Genomic DNA, 23,417 nt, shown 5'->3' with positions numbered 1-23,417 from the left:
AGGATCCAGTGGTGCATGGATGTATTGCAGAGCCGCTTTCGACTCTTTGACAGCAAGGTGTGTGGTGTTGTCGATTCGGAGCACTCATGCTCCATAGTTGTGGAAAATATCGATAGTGGTTTTACTCGTACTTACTTGTGTATATGAATGCTTTATACTCATGGTCAATGGTATATGAATATCTATGTACACAAGTTCAAGTGGATTATTTTTTCATAGGTTATTCCTTGTATGCAATTCCTCCTTAGGGTCACTCCTTCACACACACACATACCCTTCAATATTGCCCAAAATCATAACAACAACAAGTTTTTTCTTGTATAGAATGTGTGCACCAGGCGACCCACTGAAAGTCATTTTTAATACCATTGTGATGTTATAATGGTGGAATCCTATTGTCTAGAAATGAATGACTCAACATTCAGCACAAAAAAGCTGGCAATTGCCGAAAGAGTTATCAGGACATTGAAGAGTTGGCTTCATAGACAATCTTTACATCAAGTCCAATTCAGGTAGTTGAATATTATTTCTAAAATTACCAGTCAATATAAAAATTAAGTTCATCGCACTATCGGCATGAAGCCTGTAGGTAAAACCATCCACAAAACTGTCAGTTTATGCAAAATCCGAGAGGCAGCATGGAAAACGTGGAAAAAGTAAATTCAAAATTGATGATATGGTCATCAAGTATGAAAAAGTATTCGCTAAAGGGTATACAGCAAACTTCACAACTGAACTTTTTAAAGTTGTGAAAATCAATACAGAACCTATAACTAATGAGCTATAAGATGTGAGTGGGCAGCCAATCAAAGGTTGCTTTTATGAAATGTAATTGAATAAAACGGAAGATCCCAATACATATTTGGTGGAACGGCTTTTGAGAAGGAAAGGACGCCGCCTATTGGTGATGTGTCTGGAACTCTCTGAACATCACAACTCATAGATCAATGAAAGTTCATTGGTTCAATTGCATTATTGTTGTAGCTGATGGAAAAAGATATCGTAACGAAATTTCATTTTTTATTATCAAAAAATTTCACATGGGCTCTATCATTCTCACTTATCAAATAGTACCATGATCCCTTCCAAAAAAATGAAGCATTTGGTTTCATTCAAACACATAATTGAAAATTTATGAATTAACAGTAGTGTTTAGGTTTACCTCAGAAAAAACTGTTATCAAGCGGTATAGATTGAAATCATGAAGCTACCTTGGGACAATTATTCGAACCTTTCATCCTCGCCATTGGTGGTATGGCTTGCTTGCGATGATTTTGAAATGTTTCATGTGTGGTTTGTCAAATTACTTCGTTTAAATTTTTTATAGTATGAGAGGTACACATCAATGGCAAAGTATAAAAAAGCACCTCCTCCCATTGAGATTATCAACTCAGATGAAGTTAAACAATTGGTATTTTTCAAAGAAAAGATTGAATGTATGAGAAAACAAAAAGTTTGTTTGAAGCTGATTGACAATGTTTCATGATGAATTTCACTAGTTCGGACTTCCATTGTCTACTATATAAAATGATTTGAAATCCCTGAAACAAAGAATAATTAAAAATGAATAGCTGAAAATAAAAATTATATTAAGCAAAAATAGACCTGAAATGAAATAGTAGTGAAATAACCTACAAGTAAAAATATAACAATTGAATAAATAAAAATAAAGGAATGAAAAAAGAAAATAATAAAAAGTGTAGAGATTCCAAGTCACGTTAGTTCACGACGTTTTGATTGTTAGTATCTACAATCGTCTTCGGGTGATGACTGGATGACGGATGATGACTGAAAAGAAAACAAAAACTTATCACCTAATCTGATACTTTAGGTCATCTGAACTGAATATGGAAGCGAGAAACTCCGTGCCTTTGGAGGATATATCAGGAAAGGGGGGGGGGGTTTAAAGTTACACCTTCTATACGCTCAAGGTCATGTTATGAGGCTCCAGCTCAAGGTCATGTATCAAGGACAAAGTCGATCGCTAAGGCCTAACTCCATGCCCAGGGTCATATGACGTGCTCATAACTCAATATTGTTTAGTTTCTTCAAGGTCATATGACGTACACATAACTCAAGATTGTGTGTTGTCATTCAAGATAAGAGTATAGTGGTGGGGGTTTCGAACTGCAGACCGCATTTTCAAGGTCATGCTCAAGGCCATGCTACGTATGAATCATGTGACGTCACGAGTGGTGGAGGGTTTAGGGTAGTGGGACTATTTTCTTTCTTTTTTCAATCATACTCATATCCATACTCGATACACTATTATCAGAGTTATTTGTTTGAATAATACTATGAGAAGAGTCGAAGGTATTTTTGAATAGTACAATAGTCATTGATCATTACTACTGTATATCCAGATATAAAAATTATATTTGTTTTATTAACTATTAGATCATTGCTGTGAGATGGTCAAATGTTTTTTTATCATACTCATCAATGAGGTCCGTGTTGTTGGTGATATATCCGTGTCGAAAGTTTCATTGGTTAATACGGTGATGAAGTCCATGTTTGTGGAGATAACGATCAGCGTTGGTGGTCATGATGATCCGTGATGAAAGATTAATTGGTTGAGTTGGTACAAGTTAGTGGTTATATCAACATAACAGCATCGTCTAAACACGCTCTCAACGTCTTGCATTCGAAGTCAATCAGTTATAAACGATTGGATTCCACAATTTATAACATCACAATGGTATTGAAATAACTTCCAGTGGATCGCCTGCTGATACAACTAGTGTGAGCTTGCAATCTTGTATGAAGTTGTTTGATTCTTTCCCAATATGAATATTAATATTTCACCGAATGGGTAGTTTTCTAAATGAAATGAGTGAAAATTGCTAGATTTCTTGTGCTGTCAGTAGATGCCAAACAATAAAGTTCGATAGTATCACTTTTTTGATAGACCAACTTCACTTTTTTCACATCCACTCACAGCACAATCAATTGAAAAATCAACCGTCCAATTCTCACTTCTCATTCAGAAACTGTTAATTCGTGGCTGGAACGCAGCCGCAATGCAAATTTCCATAGTTAGATCTGATCTTCACATTTTTTGTCGATTTTTGGGAATAAAGTATAGCTGCAGGAGGTCTACTGTAACCAGCAACATTTTTAGAGTGGTCTATGTTAAAAAAAAATTGGGAACCTCTGCTCAAGCTACTATCAGCAGTACGAGTTCACGATAAAATATTCCTCTAAAAACTCTGTCCTGCTTTTTCTACTATTGGAAGCATTCACTTTTGAAAATTATATTTAAAAATCAATAAAAAATTGAAATTTCCCAAAAATTGTGAATAATTAAAAAACATCGAGGTTTGAAATCCATTTCATTTGAATACTATAATTACTTACTCATAAAAACTTTCGTTTTAAATAGCATGATAGCATGACATACTTACTTAGGAGATACCGTAGAATCGGTTCATTCATTTTTATAATCATTGATAATAAATAAGTTGATTCTTGAATGCGGGCAATTTGCTTATTGACAAATTATAACCCAATATATTGCACCATTTTATATATCCCTTGACTACGATTACATAAATGAACCATGTGTGAATACTGTGAATGTAATTTTTTTGTGCTATTTCATGATTCAAATAAACGATTTCTACCAAGCCGTAAAAAATCCGCACTCTATTTTCAGAGACTCTTTGTCGAATTTCAGGACTTTTTCTGGACATGTGGACTTTTTTATTGGAATTAAAAAACTCGAGAAAAAAGTCCAGATCTCGATTGCGATCCTTTTGCTTCTTTCTGACCCAATCATTATTATTTATAGGTAACTTACTAGTGCATGTACTGCTATAATGCATTATGGAGTCCTACGAGTACTTTGGCTTCAAAATACATGATCTAATGAGTTGAATTGAATTTGTAAATACACACTTGAACCTAATTAGACACGGTAAAATGCGAATGAATGAGTTAGTGACGCTTCAACGCTATGTTTCGTGATGGTATTGTACATTTTCAAATCTGGGTCATCATCTCAACCTACTAACTCGTTTTAAAACGTAACTGTTCTTCCTCTGCTCATCGAAGAAGTTGAATGCCATCTCAGTATGTAGTTGTCAAGAGAAGAATGCGACAAATGCTGAAGAATAAAACAGCTCAGAGCTGAAGTGAATATGTGAAAAAAGTACCTTTTTAATTGTTGATTCCTTTTATATCTTGGTAAGTAATACTAAAACGGCCGAAGTATTTGAACAGTACTTTGCCTTTAATTATTCAATCAAGATTAGAATCATATTGGATGATCCATAACTTCGAATGCGAAAATAAAAAAAAATTTCTCCTGTATTTATGAATTTTTATTTTCAGGGTGGCATTACTTTCATGTCTGTAACTGTGATATCTTTTTGCCCCAAATTCGCCTCAAAAGGGTTTTCTTCTTAAATTTAAACTGTGGGTTCCTAAAAAATTCAAATCAATTTTATTGATTACTACTTACGTGTTCCCTTAGTGCACTCTCTGGTCTCTAGCAACTATTTAGAGAATTCTCGGATATTTTGAAAAGTATCAGGTGTTTTTTTTGGTAATGATCAATCATGTGGTATATGTACGGTATATCTTCAGAGGAATCATAGTCAATTGAATGAATGTTCTCCACATCAAAATCAATGGTATATAAATCGGGTGTTCTTACGGGACTTCCGAAAGCACCCCTCCTTCCAATCAATCTACCAGAAAACAAACCCGAAAACTGTCGTACAGGTGATGCATAATGGGGAGGGGTCTCCTTTCTTGCTGAAATATCGGAATTTTGTGGAAGGTGAAGTTAGTGGTTTTTCGTTACTTCGATTAGCTCTAAGTAATTCTCCATCAAGTCTCATTAATTATCTCCATTCGAATATTTCCTTGAACCTCACAGTAGATCGTTGGATTCATGTCGGATTAGTATTACAATCATATCGACTGAGAGTCCCAATGAAAAAATGAACATTTGTCTGGGAAGGTAACATTGAACGGCGGTCTTTGTCATATTCATTCGATTAGTGGAGAAGGTGAATTTTTATATGAGTGCCATTTATTCTGTTTTAGAATTATCTATACAGTGGTCCGATAAACCACAGTTTCTGAGTACTCAATGTAGTGTTCATAGTAACTTGACACAAAATTACTCTTCTATTGGCTTATTTCTTGAAGGATTACTTGGTTTTTTATGTGCCACCAATCCAGTTTTGACAGAATTTTGCTAATAATTCTACGATGTACCCATGTCCTTTTTCTGAACATTGATAGTTCATAAAATATAGTTCCATAATGCCCACTCTCTCCTCAATAGAACATATTTTTTCATCATGTCCAAGAAAACCAACGAACTATCCAAATCAGATACTTTACTGAAAATAAAGTTGAATTGTCGGCTGATATTTGCCAATTCAAATTTTTTTTTCACAAACTTGTAGCTCGAATCGTGAAAACATAATTTTAATTAAAGCAAATTCACCACCCTTCCAAAAAATATTTTATAACATACCCCTGCCTATTCTAAAAAAATTAGGATGAAAGCCGCTCCTGTTAAAGGGTTAAATTTATGGTGTTAGAATCAACGTGTCAATAAGTTCCACTGGAAATACACACATAAGGCTGAGATTTTTTTTAAATTTCAACTCAGAAAGCCACAAACCCTGCTGGACTGTTTTTGATGTACCACCCTTCATTAAATATCACCCCTCTTGTCCTCTTTCCCAACTAATGTTTATCGATATATTAGTGTAAACCATACCCAAATCAGTTGATCCGTTTTTGAAATCAGCCCTAAACGTACAGACAAATCTTTGTTCTTTGGATTCTGTTGCATCAATAAAAATCATCAATAACAGTGTTTATGAAATGTCTTCCGTGTCAGACAGCGACCAGATACAGCTTCTTTATATGAACTGATTTTGTTGATCATTCGAAAATTGTCATTTCTCTAGATAACTGATCTCAATATTTTCAGATATTCACTCACAAGTGTACTATTTTCGATCGTACAGGAAACATGAAAAATTATAGAATAATATTCAATCAATAATTTTGCTAAAAAACAATGAATATTTTATAATAATTTTTTGTATTGTTCAATACAAGACAAAATAGAAGTTTTTTCATCATAATTTTCAAATAATAATAATAACTAACAAAAAATAGTATTCAATGTTCAGTAATTGCCACAATCAGTGAGTTTCATGAAATGATCCACTTTTCAATAACAACTATATTATTTGTGAGAATATGATGCCAATTCTAGAATTTCAGTTGAAATTAATGTAAGGAAATTAATTTTTTCCATGACATTTCTCAACTAATCAACTTTTCTCAACTAATGCATCGTCAACTTGACCATCATGATTACTTTACAATGGAGCCAACTTTGCTGACATATTGCTTTATTTCAGTTGCCAACTGTATGATTTGGAAAATAAAAAAATCTAGTTTTTTTTGTAAAATATAATGAATGCACATTAGTAGCCGAAAGGGGCCGGAAGAATCTAGTAAATCGAACACTTCCCATGAAACTATCTACAGGGCGGTCCTAAGAAAATTCTAACCCATAACTTAAAGACATAATTAATGCAATCAGCGAAATTGGGTTCCCTGATATTGTTAGGTCGGTTTCACCATACGAGTATATCACCTTCTAGAGAAATTGTACCTAGTTTTCTTAGCACTTCTATATCTGCTATAGATTTCATCCAGGATTTCATTGAGATATTCGGGCAAATAAATAGAAATATGATGTCGTTAGTGGAAAAATGTATTGGATTTCTAGTCTTCTCCCAAAGATAATTGATTTTTAATGGAAACTAGGTTGACGGCAATATGGAATTAGAAAAATCAGTCTGAATGGTAGAAAAAAATAACTGAGAGAGAATAAGGAAATGAATATTTCGAAATAAATTTCGGAATAACAATCACTCCCAACTACCTACACAGTAGGGTCTGGTAAACGTCTATCGGAAAACAACTATATCCGACAGACATTTATGCAAAATTCCTCACAGTGGCTAGCCGGGGAAGTAGTTGTTTCCCGACAGACGTTTACCAGACGCTACTGTGTAGGTAGTTGGGAGAGATTAATATTTCGAAATTCATTCTTCAGAAAAGATACCATCGCTTTTACATACTCAGGCTTGTCCTTTAAGGATAGTTGAGTCCAGTAATGCACTTATGGTGCAACCCAGCACCACAGATGCGTTGTGTTTACGATACTCGCGCATAATGTTTAATCCTAATATAAAGGCCAATCAAGCAGGAATTTTTGTGAGTTAGGTACTTGAAATAGTGATTACGAGATTTATTTGCAATTTGGAATTATTTTCTCATTTTATTGTAATATCTTCATATCTACTTCACAGTAAAACATCAAATATATTCTCTTTAAATGGCTGCCTAAAATTACAATTGAAAAAATGCTTTGGCAAAATCAGCAAACAATTTTTGAAAAAATCATAGTAAAAAAGTGAATCGAATCGTATTTTGAAAAATATTTTACCCAGTTTCTTGTTGGAATGAGTATATTTTGTGTGAAAGGGGTAGTGATGGACTATTACGAGTACATCTTTGTTGAAAATGCTGGGTCTTCGCATTTTGCTTACTCAATTTCAACCAATGTTAGAACAGTGCGGGTGTTATTACGTCTCACAAAATATTGTAAGAATAAACAATTAAGTAACCCACACAGAAAGCGTAAGATGCTTGGCTCATGAGATTTTCGAATATTTTATAAAAATGGATCATAATAATAATGAAACCAATCCACTGAACAGCAATATATCTAATATATTCTCTTCAAATGCATAAAATAACAATTTGTAAAAGGCCTCGGCCTTTTTCAGGCCGAGAATTATTGTATCCAGTTTTTTGTTGAAGTTTGTATATTTTGTGTGAGAAGGGACAGTAAAGAACTAATACCTCTTTATTGAAAACGTAGTTGCTGGATATTTGCATTTTGCATTCTCAATTTCAACCAATGTTTGAACAGCATGGGTATTGTTACGTCTCATAAAAATTGTAGAAATAAACTGTTGTGCAACCCAAAGAAAAAGAGTAAGATTCTCGACTTATGGGGATTTCAACTACTTTTTAATAATACTATTTATTACTTGAAATACACTCACAATTCAATTGCATTATAATCAATTTATCATTTTTGTTCTAGGTTTTATGAAAATGTATTCTCTAACAGACAATACATTCCTCGTTCTGTTAGGAGCTGGATTATTTCTTGTGTACATATATTTCAAAAGAGCCTTCACCTACTGGCGCAAAATGGAAGTACCACAGCTAGATCCCACATTTCCGTTCGGAGACATGGCCTCAGTGATTTTCCGAAAACAAAATATGGGTGATAAAATAAAAGAAATATACGACAAGATGAAAGGTCAACGGTATGCAGGACTATATTTTTTTAGCAGGAAGGCGTTTTTACCCCTGGATCCAATCATCATTAAAGATATACTCAACAAAGATTTCCAGCATTTTCATGATAGAGGAATTTATTATGATGAAGAAAACGATCCGTTGAGTGCACATCTCTTCTCCATAGCAGGTAATTTTGATATTTTGTCACAATCCTGTAGTGTAACACCTTATTTGTATAACTCTCCCGTCAGTTCCAAAATAACAAATTTTTATTGAAAAACTTATTGTTATATTTTGACTTCTTCATCTAATATACAAATCTGGAACTTCTAACGAAAGGAAAAAAGTCAAAAACTCTCAAGTGAAACTTTTGTACTTTAATGAAACGAATGAAAACACTTTTGTCTAAATTCCAGTAGTTATTTTATTTTTACGACCGGTTTCGGGTTTCATCCTATGGATAAAAAGTAATTAATACATTCGAAATCTAAAAACATGATAAGTAATATAAGGAGTTTGTAAGTAGACTGGATGGGAAGGTAATCGAATAAACAGAGGTGCCAACTATAAAAATTCAACAGTGGAGATTATAGAAATCACCGGGGTTGTCAAACTACTTATAAATTCAAGAGTGGAGACCTACATAAATCAAGTTGCCCGTTTAGGGTTATATATTTCGGGTTTCAAATTTATTAATCAATTTCCATGGCTTCCAACGAATGGAAATTAATAATAAATCAAATGAAAACTCGAAATATATAACCCTAAACGAGCAATTCGATTTATTTAGGTCTCTACTCTTGAATTTATTACTTTGACAACCCCGGTAATTTCTATAATCTCCAGTATTGAATTTTTATAATTGGCACCCCTATTCATTTAATCACCTCCCCATCCTGCTTAGCTACAAACACGTATTCAGATTTCAAATGTACTAGTTAGTTTTTACACTTGATAATAGGACGAAGGTGAAATTCATTTGATGATTTTTTAAAAAAAGAACAAGTCATCAATCACAGAAAATTTTGTAGATGTGGATTATCTACGAATATTTTCCCTATTTCCTAACAGTGAAAAGTAATAAATGCTCATTAGAAACGCAGAACGCTAACACAGTGATCCAACCAAATTTTGTGATTTCGTGAATGAAAGGAATATAAATGAAGTCTACGGAATGGTTTTGTTGCAAAATATGATGGGCGAATGCTGATTTTTCAGGTCTTTCATATTTTAAGAGTACTATGTGTTCCTTATATCTCAGTTTAATAGATCTTTTTGTCTGTCCATAATATTTTGCATCGCAGTCAATTTCGTAAATTCCAGACTTTTCCGAATTCCCGACTTTGTCTTTTGGACGATTTGGTGTTGGGAAAAAACTCCAGTAATATTCATTACTATACCAAATGTTCCAAACAGTACTTCACAAGCAAATAATTTAATTATACCATTCAATTTCAGATTGGCTAGAGAGTTAATATTCAAATATGGGGAACCAAGTTTTATTTTGAAGAGAACTTCTTTGATTACCTATATAAACATATCGTCTTCTATTATATAAATAATTTCGGAACGACATTATTTCTTATTTTCATCAATTTCCATTTGGATGTGTGACACTACATCCATTACCGCTGTCTTTGTGTCGCTAGATCTGCGAATACCGTATTGAAATTTATGTAGAAGGTTACTGTTTTCAAGATGATTCAAAAGCCTCATATGTATCAGTTTCTTTAAGATTTTTGCAAAAACTGAAAGCACAGAACTTCTTCGGTAATTGTTTAAATCGTCTCTTTTGTCACTTTTATATATGGGTGAAACTTTCGCAACTTTCATTTCATTAGGAACTATTCAACTTTCGAAGGATTTGGAAATAATATGAAATAAAATTGACGAAACCACGAATGCATTGTTGGACTCAACTATCTTCTTAAAAAACAATTCTGAGGTCAAATAAAACACATAGTTGAAGATATGGAAGATGAAATCAAGGAACTGCAAAAACAGATCAGCAAAAAAGTTTCAGGTAACTGTGTTGATACACAAACCACTACTTTGCTGATTGATGAATTCACGATAATAGATATTCAAACCAGGGGCGGCGATGAAATTGATCAAAAAGCAACAAATGAATTTATCCACTTTTGTGATCTAAAAAAACGTCAATCTTGATGAGCATGTTGGAGTCATGAAGAAAAGAGTATTCGTCAAAAAATAGTCTTGGTAGCAATGTTTTTAAGCAATATGACTCACTATCTTGCCGATCAAACACATCATCAAAAAGAAGCAATAATAAAAACAACTGAAAGTGAGAATATCTTACTCAAAACCGTAGCGGTAATTATGGAAAAACTTTCAGACTCAGATATTTTATTACTGTGGCTCAACAATTCCGATGTGACTATATTGAAAACATTTTTATAGAATGTAAAACATAAAAATATTTTTTTTATTAAACCCTACTGTTTGAATGACTCAAAAAAAATAGATATATTTATAACGATTCACATTCCTCGTTACTACACATTTTCGAATGCAATAATAATCATTTCCAACAAAATAACTATCAAAAAAATTAAGGAATGTTGGAGGAACCTGTTATTTATTAAACATGTAAGGCATTAGCTTGAATACATCAAGCTGTTATTCAATAATAAATCAACTGAACAACCAGTTGAGGTGCTGAAAGTGACAAATGAGGAGCTGGCTCCTTCTGAATAACACTAATTTATGAATTTTGTCAGTTCACTACCTAGTAAGGAACTGAAGAGAATACTCCGCCAGAGAGCGACAAGCAGGTTACAATTTCTTCTGATGATTCATCACCAGACGCAAGACCCCTAGATCCGCACATTTTCCGACTAGATTACCTATATACCTAAAAACAATCACCAACATTTTTTATATCCCAGACTCTCCCAATTCCAGATTTAGCTGTGAATACAAAATTCATTGCCGAGACAAAAAGTGCAAGTATACTCCATCAAAATATAAAGTGTCTCAATGTCTCAAATGAATTGAAGGTTTTTTGAATAGTGTTAATATAAACTTTCTGTGTTTAAACTGAATATTGGTGTTGTGAAGAGGAGTTGAGGATGATGAATCTGGCGAACCATAATCTGATACCTATTCAGCTTCTGTAGGAAAAAATGCAGCCGTGGAGGAGTTGCCATTTATGGCAAAGACGGTATCAGAGAAAAAGTAAGAAATGACATTTGTGGATTATCATGTATATATCGTCCTTCAAATAAAAGTTTGCAAGTATTCTTTACAAAAATGTCCTCTCCGCTCTCTGTTATCATGTGTGATAAGTTTTCATTCATCATTGAAAGAAATTTTTAATTTGAATTTGAAAGTAGAATCTGAAGATAAATCTGAGTTTTTAGATTTGCTGAACTCTTTTGATACCATTTTGAAAATTAATGAATATATTATGTGCGTAATGAACAGATTGGAAACTTGTATTGATAACATCATTACTGAATCCATAGTATAGTATACTTCAGCTTCTATTGACCCCTACCTCTCTGATCATCGTGCTCAATTAATTAACATCTACTGTCCAATGTTGAAAAACGATAATAATTTCATATATGAAGATTATTTTCGGAGAAAAATATTGACAATTTTATTCTACAAGTAGTGCAACATAGTTGGAAAGAAATATATTTAGAGTCTAATGTAAATGAGATATGAAGTACATTTCTAAAAGGAATACAAAAACTCTTCAATTTCAATTTCCCCATCGGAAAAATGAATAATAAAGCAGTCAAACAAAATAATTGGATATTCAAAGAGGTTCAAATCATGAAAAATATAGTAAGTACTCTACAGTTAATGGCACTTGGTAACAGTTTATTCAAAAATGTATATATCAAATGTGTGGAAGCATATAGACGACTTCTGAACAATATGAAAAGTGAACACAGCTTTGATACCCACTTTCTGAATTCTTCACCTCTTATAAGTAGTGAAGAATCATGTTATTAGGTAAACATCACATCATCTAGGTGCCAACATTCAATATTTTTATATCCGATCAGTGAAGAAGAAATCATTCAGGTTAGTAGGAAACTTAAAAACAAATTGAGTACTGATAATTTTCCATCTGAATTATTGAAAAAGTGTGCTTCATTCACTTCCTATCGTACTCTGTCATTCAATATTTATTTAGAGTCAGAAAAATTTCCAGACTAAATGAAGCTGGCAATAGTATAACCACTTCAAGAGGATATGGGCAATTATACGCCAATCACTTTGTTGACAGCTTCTTCTGAGTTATTTGAAGTAATCAAATCAACTAGAATTATCAGTTTCTTCAATGATTTCCAACATGGTTTTCTCAAAGGAAAAAATACAGAAAGAGCATTGTTTGATTTCATAGACAAAATTCATTATTCATTTGAACAAGACTCCAAAGCTCGTGGTGTTTTTCTGGATCTGAGTAAAGCTTTTGACTGTGTGGACCATTCTGTTTTGGTACAAGAGCTGTCTCATCATGAAATCAGAGGTAAAACCTCTTATTAAATCTTATCTTAGCAAAAGAAATCGAAAAGTTTGTATTAATCAGCAATCAGAAGTTTGTTTATTTTGATATAGATGAAATTCATGAAGATGTTTCACAAGGAAGTGCGCTAAGTCCTTTGTTGTTTATCATTAATGTAAACGATTTTCCTGAAATTTTTGAGAACACCAGCACCATGCGGATGATTTCAATCTCGTTTCACCTCTTAACTGCCATATGAATTCGAAAAGGAATATATTGAATATTGTTTCTACATCCTCAACATTTTTTTAAACAAAACCTAAGCACTACAGAAAAATCATCAAGGCGCTCTCATAGCAGTGCCTGTGCGAAAGGCACAGGCATATTCATATTTGATTTGAATCGCTGGAGATTAATTCCATTTGGAAAAACGTTCTCGGGAAGTTTATTCCACATAAACGCAGTTTTCAAATATGCCAAGTCACTTGAACAATTCTCGGGAAAGTATCTATAGAAGAGGGATAAATCTCCAACTTTTTTTTCACGTTCCACGTGATGTTTGGGGACAGAGCTCTATATATGAGAAATAATTCAAAAAAGGTCTTATTTGAGCTTTATGAAGCATCAAAAGTTGCTGAGGTGTGTACAGTTTTCTGGTTCGTAACAGTGTTCCAAGCTTTCAAGAAGCAGTTTGCAATTCCAGGGACATGATTGTGCCAGGACATATTAGTGTCCATTTCAACCACCAATAAAATTATCGAAACAGAAAGCGAAATTGTCTGACCTGACATCATTATATTCGATTTGGAGACATTTATCTTCTTGGAGAAATTCGACGCCCGAGTTTTTGTGGCATTGAACTGAACCTGGTCACTTTCACCTCAATTCAAAATCACTTCTAGATCCTCATTAAGATATGCAACCTCCTGCTGCCGGTGAAGATGTGCCTTCGTAGCCGATGTTCTGGAATCCGAATGGAATGACGAGACAAGTGTGCTGTCGTCAGCAAAGCAATATGTTGGATTCTTGATCTTTTCCAATAAGTCATTGATATATAATGAAAAGAGGGGTTGGAGGCAATATGGATCCCTGGGAAACACCAGCATTGATGGTGGAACTATTCGAGAGATATCCATCAACGGCCACTTGCAGAGAATGTTCTTTCAGGAAGCTGAAGAGCCATACACAAAAATGATTCGATGCGCCATTGCATCGAAGTTTGGCCAGTAGACCCCCATGTCACACACGGTCAAAGGCCTTAGAAATATCAAGCGTAACAGCTCTTGATTCAACATGTTTCCCGATTGCTATATTACAAATATGGGTGACATACGATAGAAAAACGCCTGTTGATCTTTGTTTCCGAAAGCCATATTGATGATCGCTCAAGATGTTGAAGCTTTCCAAATATTTGAGGATATGGTGGTTCACGACTTTCTTCATGATTTTTGATATCACTGATAGCGAAGCGACTGGTCTATAGTTATTTAGAAGATTTTTCTTGCCTTTTTTTTTGGAAATAGGCTGAACGCGAGCAATATTCCAACCAGAGGGAAAAACCCCTTTCTTGTAATTTTTTTTTTATGAAATCATTTTGAATACAGCCAAAACTAATTGTATAGATTTCAGAACAGTTAATACCTCATGTTCGAAAATGTTAGGGGTCTGTCTAAATAACAAATTAAACTTCGACGTGTTCGTCGACGTGTGCATCTTGCAAAAAAACATGCCAGCAAATGTTATCGAATTAGAGTTTTAGAAAGTTACTAGATTACATCTGCACTAAAAACTCCATATTATGCAACTATCTATCCTTTCCTTAAATACGGAGTAATGTTCTGAGGTGGATCGCATTTTCATTATGCAAAAATTTATGGTATATGGTTGACACGAACTTTACAGACTCCTGTCGTAATATTTCCAAAAGTAATAAATTACTTACTTCATATAGGATTCATATTTATGTTTGTGTTATTTTCGTTTATGCCAATAAAAACATTCACGAGTACTTTACTAGGAATAACTCGAACCTCATTCTTCCTACACATAAACTAAAAAATACAGAAAGAGGTCCATGCTATATGACCATCAAATTACACAATTATTTACCAATAACAATCAGAAAAGAAGGCAGACGGTATATTTTTGAGAATCTACTTTTTGATTTCTTGTGTAACATGGAACCATATTCGATGCAAATTTTTTTTTATGGAAATTCCATGACGATTGTAGAAAAGAGTAAAAAGGATGGATACTAGTAATAGTTATCAAGATTTCCATAATTTCAACAACTATAGATATGATATATGCGACAGTATGTTTCATTGTGTTTTATTATTTATATCTCTTAGACGAATGAGTTCACTTTTCATACACTTTTCGTAAATACTCAGTTATACAAATATGTACTCCCACGAATTGATACACCTGTGATACAATTTTGTTATATTTTACATTTATTCATTTATATATTGACTGGAATTTTCATATGTTCAATTAGACAATTTCAATAAATCTATCTATGTATATATTGAAAACTAAAATCAAAACAATACTGATTCAACACTAAGTGAGTAAGTATCATCGGTGCTGATAGGCTGAATCACAAATGCATTGTTGGATTCAACTGTCCTCCACAAGTAGGCATGAACACCTGTCTTTCCTTACGAAATCATCATCTATGGGATCGACATGAGACTCAAATCAGAAATATCATCGATGAACCACTTGGGGGCGGCCTTTTTCTAAACCAAGCTTCGACATCGTTCGTTGAAGAAAATTCGTATTCTGTTTTCCACTGTAGCTTTCATTGCAGGACACGTTTGAAATCATTTCCTTGGTTTTTATGTTAAGATGAGAATTGTTCGAACCTTTTTTAGAAGGAGACAAACAAATTTCTGTAGACTCGTTAACTGTATTTATACCAGATGCGTTTGAGTGTCCCGTATATATTATCGAATATACCCAACATTACACTTAATAAAAATTTCGGTATATGCCCGAGAAGCAAATACAGTGTTATTAGAAATACTCTGAAAGTACGTAACGAAACACAATATTCAAACTACAAAGCATGGTATTTAAAAAGAAGCAATTCAAACAACACAATTAATTTCGATAAAATGGATGCAACGATGATGCACTTCGCACTGAATCTAAGTACGCAAACACAGTAATGAGCATTTGTAGCAGTTAATGGTTAGTCCTTTCACAGATTCCAGCAAGCCACGAGGCGCACACGCGCTGATCTTTGTTTATATGGGCTGAATATAGGATTGGAATATACTTTATGAATGTTATATGTTGTTACTTATATTTCAAAATGAAGATATAACATGTATGTATGTAGGAATCACACGATAAAAGGTAAGACCTCGTTAGTCCTTAACTCGCACAAGTTTCGACTTCTGAGGGTTGTCGTTCGTAGGGGTGCGACAGCTGGTTAACGGAAAAACATTTTTTTCAACATATGTACATCAATACCAACCTTTTTCTATTTTGACTAGCATTCCACATTATTGATGAATCGAAGAATTTGGTATAGAAGTGTTCATAGTGTTCAATCTTATTGCAAAGCGCTTTCGACTTTCGTCGTCATCAGTGCTCACTCATTAGGTAACAGGAACTATCGAAGTATGAAGACATAGTACATATGTAAAATTTCGTTTGTATAAAATTAATTAGCCTAATAACCAACGAAATGCATGTCGGAGTTGAATGTGCGGAAAAGGATTTTCGTGACATAGGGTAGGAAGATACTTCGAGGACAAAAATGGATTTGTTGTATGTGAAGTTCTAAAATACAGATTGAAGCAAGAAATTTTCGTTAAATGGAGGAAGCTTTGACACGATATAGGTATAAACTATCCAAAATGTTCAAGTCCAAGACGAAGTTCTTCACAAAACATTTCGAACTGTCTAGGTTAAATGGCTGCGGATGATAATAAATATCCTTTCATAAAGATTTCACCACATCAGCGGTCGACGGATTGGGAAAAAGTGAAAGTGTTTTTCGTGATAGTTTTTGCTCGCCCCACAAGGTTTTCTGATATTAAGTCTACTGCTAAGCATGAAAATGACTTGATGACACTGGCTGTATTAGTATTTCCGGATCTAATGCTTCACAAATACAATACAGAAAAGTCAATATAACTTGGCTTGTATTTTAAAACACACCGGGTCAGTTGGTTATATATCAATGAGTTTGTTTTCCCATTAGAATATTCGTAGTGAACAAAAAACTATATGATACTACTGGAGATAAATATATTTTCTATTCCTATTCCAGGCCCCAAATGGAAAAACCTTCGTGCAAAACTCACCCCTGCCTACTCTCCCGGGAAACTGAAATACATGTTCGGAACTATCGTCGAATGCGGCCACGACATGATCAACACCCTCGAAGAAATAACTAAAAATGATGGTGATGTTGAGATAAAGGAAATATTGGCAAGATACACTACCGACGTCATAGGATCATGTGCTTTCGGTCTAAAGTGCAATTGCATGAGAGATCCTCAAGCAGAGTTCAGGTTGATGGGAAAGAGAGCATTTACACAAACCGTTGGCGATCTTCTGAAAATGGTGACAATATTTTGAGTGATGAATATAAAAAATCCTATTTACAAAAAAACCACAATCATAACCTACCACCACTGACGCTCAAGTGCTTGATATTATTGCTAGCACAGCCTCTCACAGCCTCATTACTAACGCAATTGAAAAACTTGAAGGTAACATATTTAGATTCTCTTCAACTTTTCAAAGATTCTTTAGCTTTCTACTGTGCCGCAGTTTCTTCACAGCCCCTCAAGACTCTCATAGCCCCCTAACTACCCTGAGAGATGTATTTTGACCGGGTAGACCAGAGCATCCAGAGGGACACAAGTTCCTCAGAGTTAACCTCAAAAAACGGTTCTTCTATCTTTGACCAGCAACAAGATCGACCTGCCGAATTACTCTATCAATGACATAACAGTAAGAAACACCACTGTGCAGTTGTAGCTTTGGTACTTGGTCTGTGAATTCAAAAATATCATAGAAGGTCTTGTGACCCTTTTTTCGAAACAATAACAGGTTTTGTATGAATTTGAGAAGAAAAATGGAAATTCCTGTAACCAAAAAAGGACCAGGAGAGATCCACAAATTTTGTAATGTGTTTGAGAAAGAAATCGTATTCAGAATAAAATTGAATATCAAAGTATTCAATTAGAAAGTGCATTACACTTACGGATTAAAAAAATTGTGGTCATCAATCAAAATGAACTCAAAAATCTAATTGTTTTTTGATGAAATGGTGAATAGTCCCATTTTCTGGGTCAGTAAGGGATTGGATCATTTTCTTTTCGGGCTGATTATATCAAATTGAGAGTTGATGTTACTCAAGTTGAGACAATACAGATCCACAATGACAAAATTACCGAAACATGTGCTAACATTATCCCGGAAACTTTCCAAAATGTTAGAAATGAGTTCGAAAATGAATTGAAGAACATTTTGAATATTTGCTCAAATAATTTTTTTATGTATAAGATGAAGATAAGATATCCCGTTCGAAAGTTGAGAGGGCGGGTTCTATTTACGTCCGCACTAGATACCATATTTATGTAACACTAATAGGCTCCCTACTTAAGTACATTTAATATAATAAGAGAATGGTCTGATTCGGGGTACTTCAAAGAATAGTTCTTGGACCTACGATGTCCATCTTTCATGTCACTTCGCTATTTCAATTAACATTTTTGCTGGAATAACAAGTGTTGCTGATGATATGTTATTTTTATCTTCTATACATACTATTAGTATCCATTAGTATTTGTTTGATGAAATCCATCCAATAAGAGATGTTTTATATGTGAGAGTAGTCCTCCACGATTCTCATTTTACCCTTTTCGCCTGCACCTAATAAGTTTTACTTTTCCAGATAATAATCAGAAGTTTTCCTTCCGTTGCCAAAATTCTGGGACTGGGCGTATTTTCTGGTACCGTTACAAATTTTTTCAGTCGAGTAGTGAAAGAAACAATCGAATATCGCGAGAAAAACAATGTCAGCAGACCAGACTTTTTGCAGCTGCTCATTCAATTGAGGAAAAATGGACAAATTGACGACGAAGTTGATTATGATAAGGTGAAAGTAAGTATATTTTTGTGAATAAACAGTATTAGCTACGTTCTGAACTGATTCAGTTCAGTGATTATCAACGGATATCAGTGGAAAACTACTGAATAATTCATACGATCAAGATTTTTCAAAATTTTATAACTGTAATTTTCGAAATGTATATCAACTTTCAATACTCTGGATTGAACTATCTATAATGCCACTTTCTATATCTATAATGCCTTTCAATTCTTGAGTTTTTATGACGTCAGTGGGTCTACCCAAGTAAATATTACATCCTGTATACGAACAAAAACGTCTGTTTTTTGCTATGTAAATGATACACACTGTCATAATGGAGTTTCCATAATGAATTTTAACTGTAAACTGTGGAAAAAACACACTGGTTTCTTCCCATAACTTTTTTCATTGAATGTATATGAGTACAAGACGTGTGAGAACCATCTATTTGGTCTGAGGCCGCTGCAGTTCAGAGTTTCACCTGCAGAGATGGGCATTCTTTGGAATTCAGCTCACATCCGAACGAAATGAACCAGAAGCCACAACTACAAACCATGTGAAGGAACTCTTGATATTTTTTGAACACACTGTTACTTTGCAACAAACGAACAATCCCAGCCATATATATATATATATATATATATATATATATATATATATATATATATATATATATATATATATATATATATATATATATATATATATATATATATATATATATATATATATATATATATATATATATATATATATATAGTTGAAGGACAGTCTTTGCTGACTAGTTAAGAACAAAACTTGGGAATTTCTTTGGGTGAACAGCAGAACTGATAGGTTTGCGATACCAATCTATAGTTCTGGGAGGTTCTTGAACTATTGGTCATACCACAAGCAGTCAACGAAAATTAATTTGGTCAAACAAATGAAGAATCGCTTTCTGCAGATTTCCGATCCCTCTTTTCATGAAAAAAATTTAAATATACTTTTCCAATTATTCATTAACAATTCCTACCCAGATCCTCTACTTAAGAAGATCTTATTTAGCACGTCTACCATGGACGTGCAAGTCAATAATAATAACCAGTTGGATGAAAATCCTTTAGTGTCTGACAATGTCACAATTGGGACTGATCCACCTCCAGTTCCTATATTATTCTCCTCTTTACCATACATAAGCGATATGACACCAAAGCTATGCAGAATTTTCAAAGATTTAAATGTAGAAATAGCCTTTAGAACCATTTTCACCATCAATAAACTATTTTCTAAACTCAAAGATAAAACTCCCATCAACCTTCAGTCTAATCTAATTTATTCCATTCCTTGTCTAAATTGTAGTAGTGAATATATTGGTCAAACGTCAAGAATACTAAAAGACAGAATCTCGTCACATAAGAGTGACAGTAGATTACATCCTGAGAGATGTGCTCTCAGCAATCATATTTACAAAGAAGGTCATAACATGAACTTTAATTCAGCAAAAATTTTATCAACTGAAAGAAATACATCTAAAAGATTGTTTTTGGAAATGTCTTTCATATTACAATCAGATAACTGCCTTAATAAAAGGTCTGACATTGATCATCTCAGTGGAATCTATGCCTTCTTATTAGACATTGATAAAAATTTACATAATTTCCAAATGAACAATAATTCTGGGTTCTCTTCTCCAATATAAATTCATAATATTTGATATTGTTTCAACAAAACTTCCAACCTCCCTAAGGCAGGGTTTTATTTTGAGTAAATATTTTCTTCATTCCATTCCTCAAGACCACTGAGGATTTTGTTAATTAATTAATATATTTGATTTGGTGGATTTTCTCTCATTTATTTACTTACAGAACAGCAGATGTCTCTGATCACACTTGTTCCATAATCAGTTCCCTTTGTGTTCCAGATTGTTATCATTTACAAACTAACACACCTTTATAATATAATGACATGACAACTGTCATTGTCAAAATGTCAACTGTCTTGTGCCTCTCTCTCTTGTTTCTGAATGCACATGGCGTTTACCGGTATTCCCATAATTTTAAAACAAATAACGATTTTTATTAAAAGTTTTAATTCATTATTCTTCTTTGTATCCAGTGAGGTGTCTACCTCTTTTAACTTGATGACTATTTTATTGAATTGACATGTTTCAATTGTTTAGATATAACATTCTTTTCGACACGGCCAACCTCACTAACAGTAAGTTGTATAAAAAATTTTTATATCATTATTAAAATAAAAAAACTTTTTCATATTGTATTATCACCATAAAACATTTGTAGCTTTTCCCTGAAGATGATAATAAATTTTATCGAAATATTGGAATAACTTGTGTTATAAGAGTACACTTCCGTTCTGCTGTTCACCCAAAGAAATTCCCAAGTTTTATATATATATATATATATATATATATATATATATATATATATATATATATATATATATATATATATATATATATAACAGAATAATTAGTGACTGGATTAACTATAAATCGGTTCAGTGCGTGAGGTTGCAGTCAATAGCTGGGCTGTTACAAAGAAAACTCTTTGTTATATGTCAAGCTTTCGGAAAATTGCACACCTTCGTCAGGACAACTAAAATAATAAGATTATATATCTTGTGAAAAATATATAAATATGGAGAACTTACTAACGTGAGAATAAAATATAAAAAGGTTCAAAAACAGATAGAAAAACATTAAATAATGACAGTTGATTTTGATTTTTGGCTGACAATGTCAAGTGGGAAAATTCTGAATGATACTCGAATTACTAGATCACTCATTTTCTTTATCATATTTCAGTAGGTACGTGTAAATTTTGCTAGGACTATCAATATCAGTTCGTTTATTCATTGAATAAATAAATAAATAAATAAATATATATATATATATATATATATATATATATATATATATATATATATATATATATATATATATATATATATATATATATATATATATAGAAACAGAAGTTAATATCGGACATAGCACTCAAGAAAGTGGCAAACCATAGACACGTGTTTCGGGCTTTTGGCCCATCATCAGTATGGTGCAGCCAAGTGTAAGGATGGGCAACACTTGGTTACCAAAAGATAGAAATACAAATGCACGGAGCCATCAACAGGAGCCAACCGCATATATATATATATATTTATATATATATATATATATATATATATATATATATATATATATATATATATATATATATATATATATATATATATATATATATATATATATATATATATGATGAGCTGTTTTCTCGGGTTTCGCTCCGTGTTCTGTGTATTTTCTCCCCATAAGGATTATTTTCACAACGTTTCGGCAAAGTCTCATTTGCCATCTTCTGGTGATGTCTGGTTTTCTCAACTAGACTTGTGTTTACTAGAAAACTATCAAAATCACCACGGAGGCAGCTATAGCTACCTGCATGACATATATATATATATATATATATATATATATATATATATATATATAGATATATATATATATATATATATATATATATATATATATATATATATATATATATATATATATATATATACAGTGTGACCCATTTAAAATGGAACCACCCCTGTAGAATGTGCATTTTTCAATCAATCTCAATTTTTTTTAATTGAAATATTAAGCATGAAAAACTGTATCTTGACACTAACTTTCACAATTTTAGTTTCATTTCCAAGGCACTCTATGGTTTTTTTGTTTGTCAAAAACGGCAAAAGTTTATTAGGCAATTTTTGTTTTCAAATTTGACTACACCACTGGATTCGTAGTCGTTATAAATCAAAACTGTCAAATTTTCATTAAAAAATATTTGTTAACAACGAAGTTACAACAACTTCAATTTTGGAAACAAAGTATTTGTTTGTAATTTTTATTCAGATTATAGACATATTTGAGATCTGACAACACTGTCATCACCAAGTAGAACACCAGTGAATTTGTACAGTGAAAATCCGAAGTCAACAGCTCAATGCGTTCTACAGTTATAACTCCTGAAAATATGGTAATGTGAGAGATTTGTGGTGCAAGCGTTTTGTAATAAAAATCTGACTACGCCACTGGATTTGTGGATAATATTCCCTTAAAATCATTCATTTGAGTGTAGGTTACGAGGAGTGTATTCTAGAATAACAGAAAATTAAAAATTCATTTTCAAGTTATGCAGTACTTAGTACATTCTTCCGCATAGCCGCTAAAATCATAATGACTTAAAGCATGGAAATCATTTATTCAATAATAAAACAGAGAGCAGGACAAAAATTGTTCCCTGTAAATTCTTCATAACTCAGCTAAAACAATCTTCTAGAGGAGATATCAATAATTTGCAAAGGTTTTATAATAAATCAACAGTAGGCTGTGATTTTGACAGTTAATCATAAATAAAATAATAGTTGTTAGTTACGTGCATTTAATAATGGCTTTGCAATTATCATTAG

The 23,417-nt window shown here is 33.0% G+C and overlaps 2 protein-coding genes across 7 annotated transcripts in view; one reads left to right on the top strand and one right to left on the bottom strand.

Moving 5' to 3' along the window:
- Nucleotides 1-23,417, bottom strand: part of LOC111509351 (Centrosomal protein 290kDa) — a 155,777-nt gene that overhangs the window by 10,580 nt on the left and 121,780 nt on the right. The window contains exon 16 of one of the 6 annotated variants that reach the window (XM_074174652.1): nt 4,295-5,354. The exons of the other annotated variants lie outside the window; for them this stretch is intronic. Within the exon in view, the coding sequence (XP_074030753.1) occupies nt 5,352-5,354 (3 nt within the window). The 3' untranslated portion in view covers nt 4,295-5,351. Of the gene's footprint in view, nt 1-4,294; nt 5,355-23,417 lie in introns of those variants that run through there. 6 annotated transcript variants of the gene reach the window in all.
- Nucleotides 3,951-23,417, top strand: part of LOC111509350 (probable cytochrome P450 6a14) — a 39,281-nt gene continuing 19,814 nt past the window's right edge. The window contains exons 1-4 of the mRNA XM_074174653.1: nt 3,951-4,185; nt 8,159-8,548; nt 17,133-17,428; nt 18,768-18,977. Coding sequence (XP_074030754.1) covers nt 8,164-8,548; nt 17,133-17,428; nt 18,768-18,977 — 891 coding nt within the window. The 5' untranslated portion in view covers nt 3,951-4,185; nt 8,159-8,163. The remainder of the gene's footprint in view (nt 4,186-8,158; nt 8,549-17,132; nt 17,429-18,767; nt 18,978-23,417) is intronic.

This window comes from Leptinotarsa decemlineata, unplaced genomic scaffold (genome assembly GCF_025532065.1).
Source record: "Leptinotarsa decemlineata unplaced genomic scaffold, Ldec_3_MD MMD2_tig00000690_RagTag_RagTag, whole genome shotgun sequence".
Classification (NCBI taxonomy): Eukaryota; Metazoa; Arthropoda; class Insecta; order Coleoptera; family Chrysomelidae; genus Leptinotarsa; species Leptinotarsa decemlineata.
The sequence above is the reverse complement of the archived record's forward strand: the minus strand, read 5'-3'. Positions and strand labels throughout refer to the sequence as shown.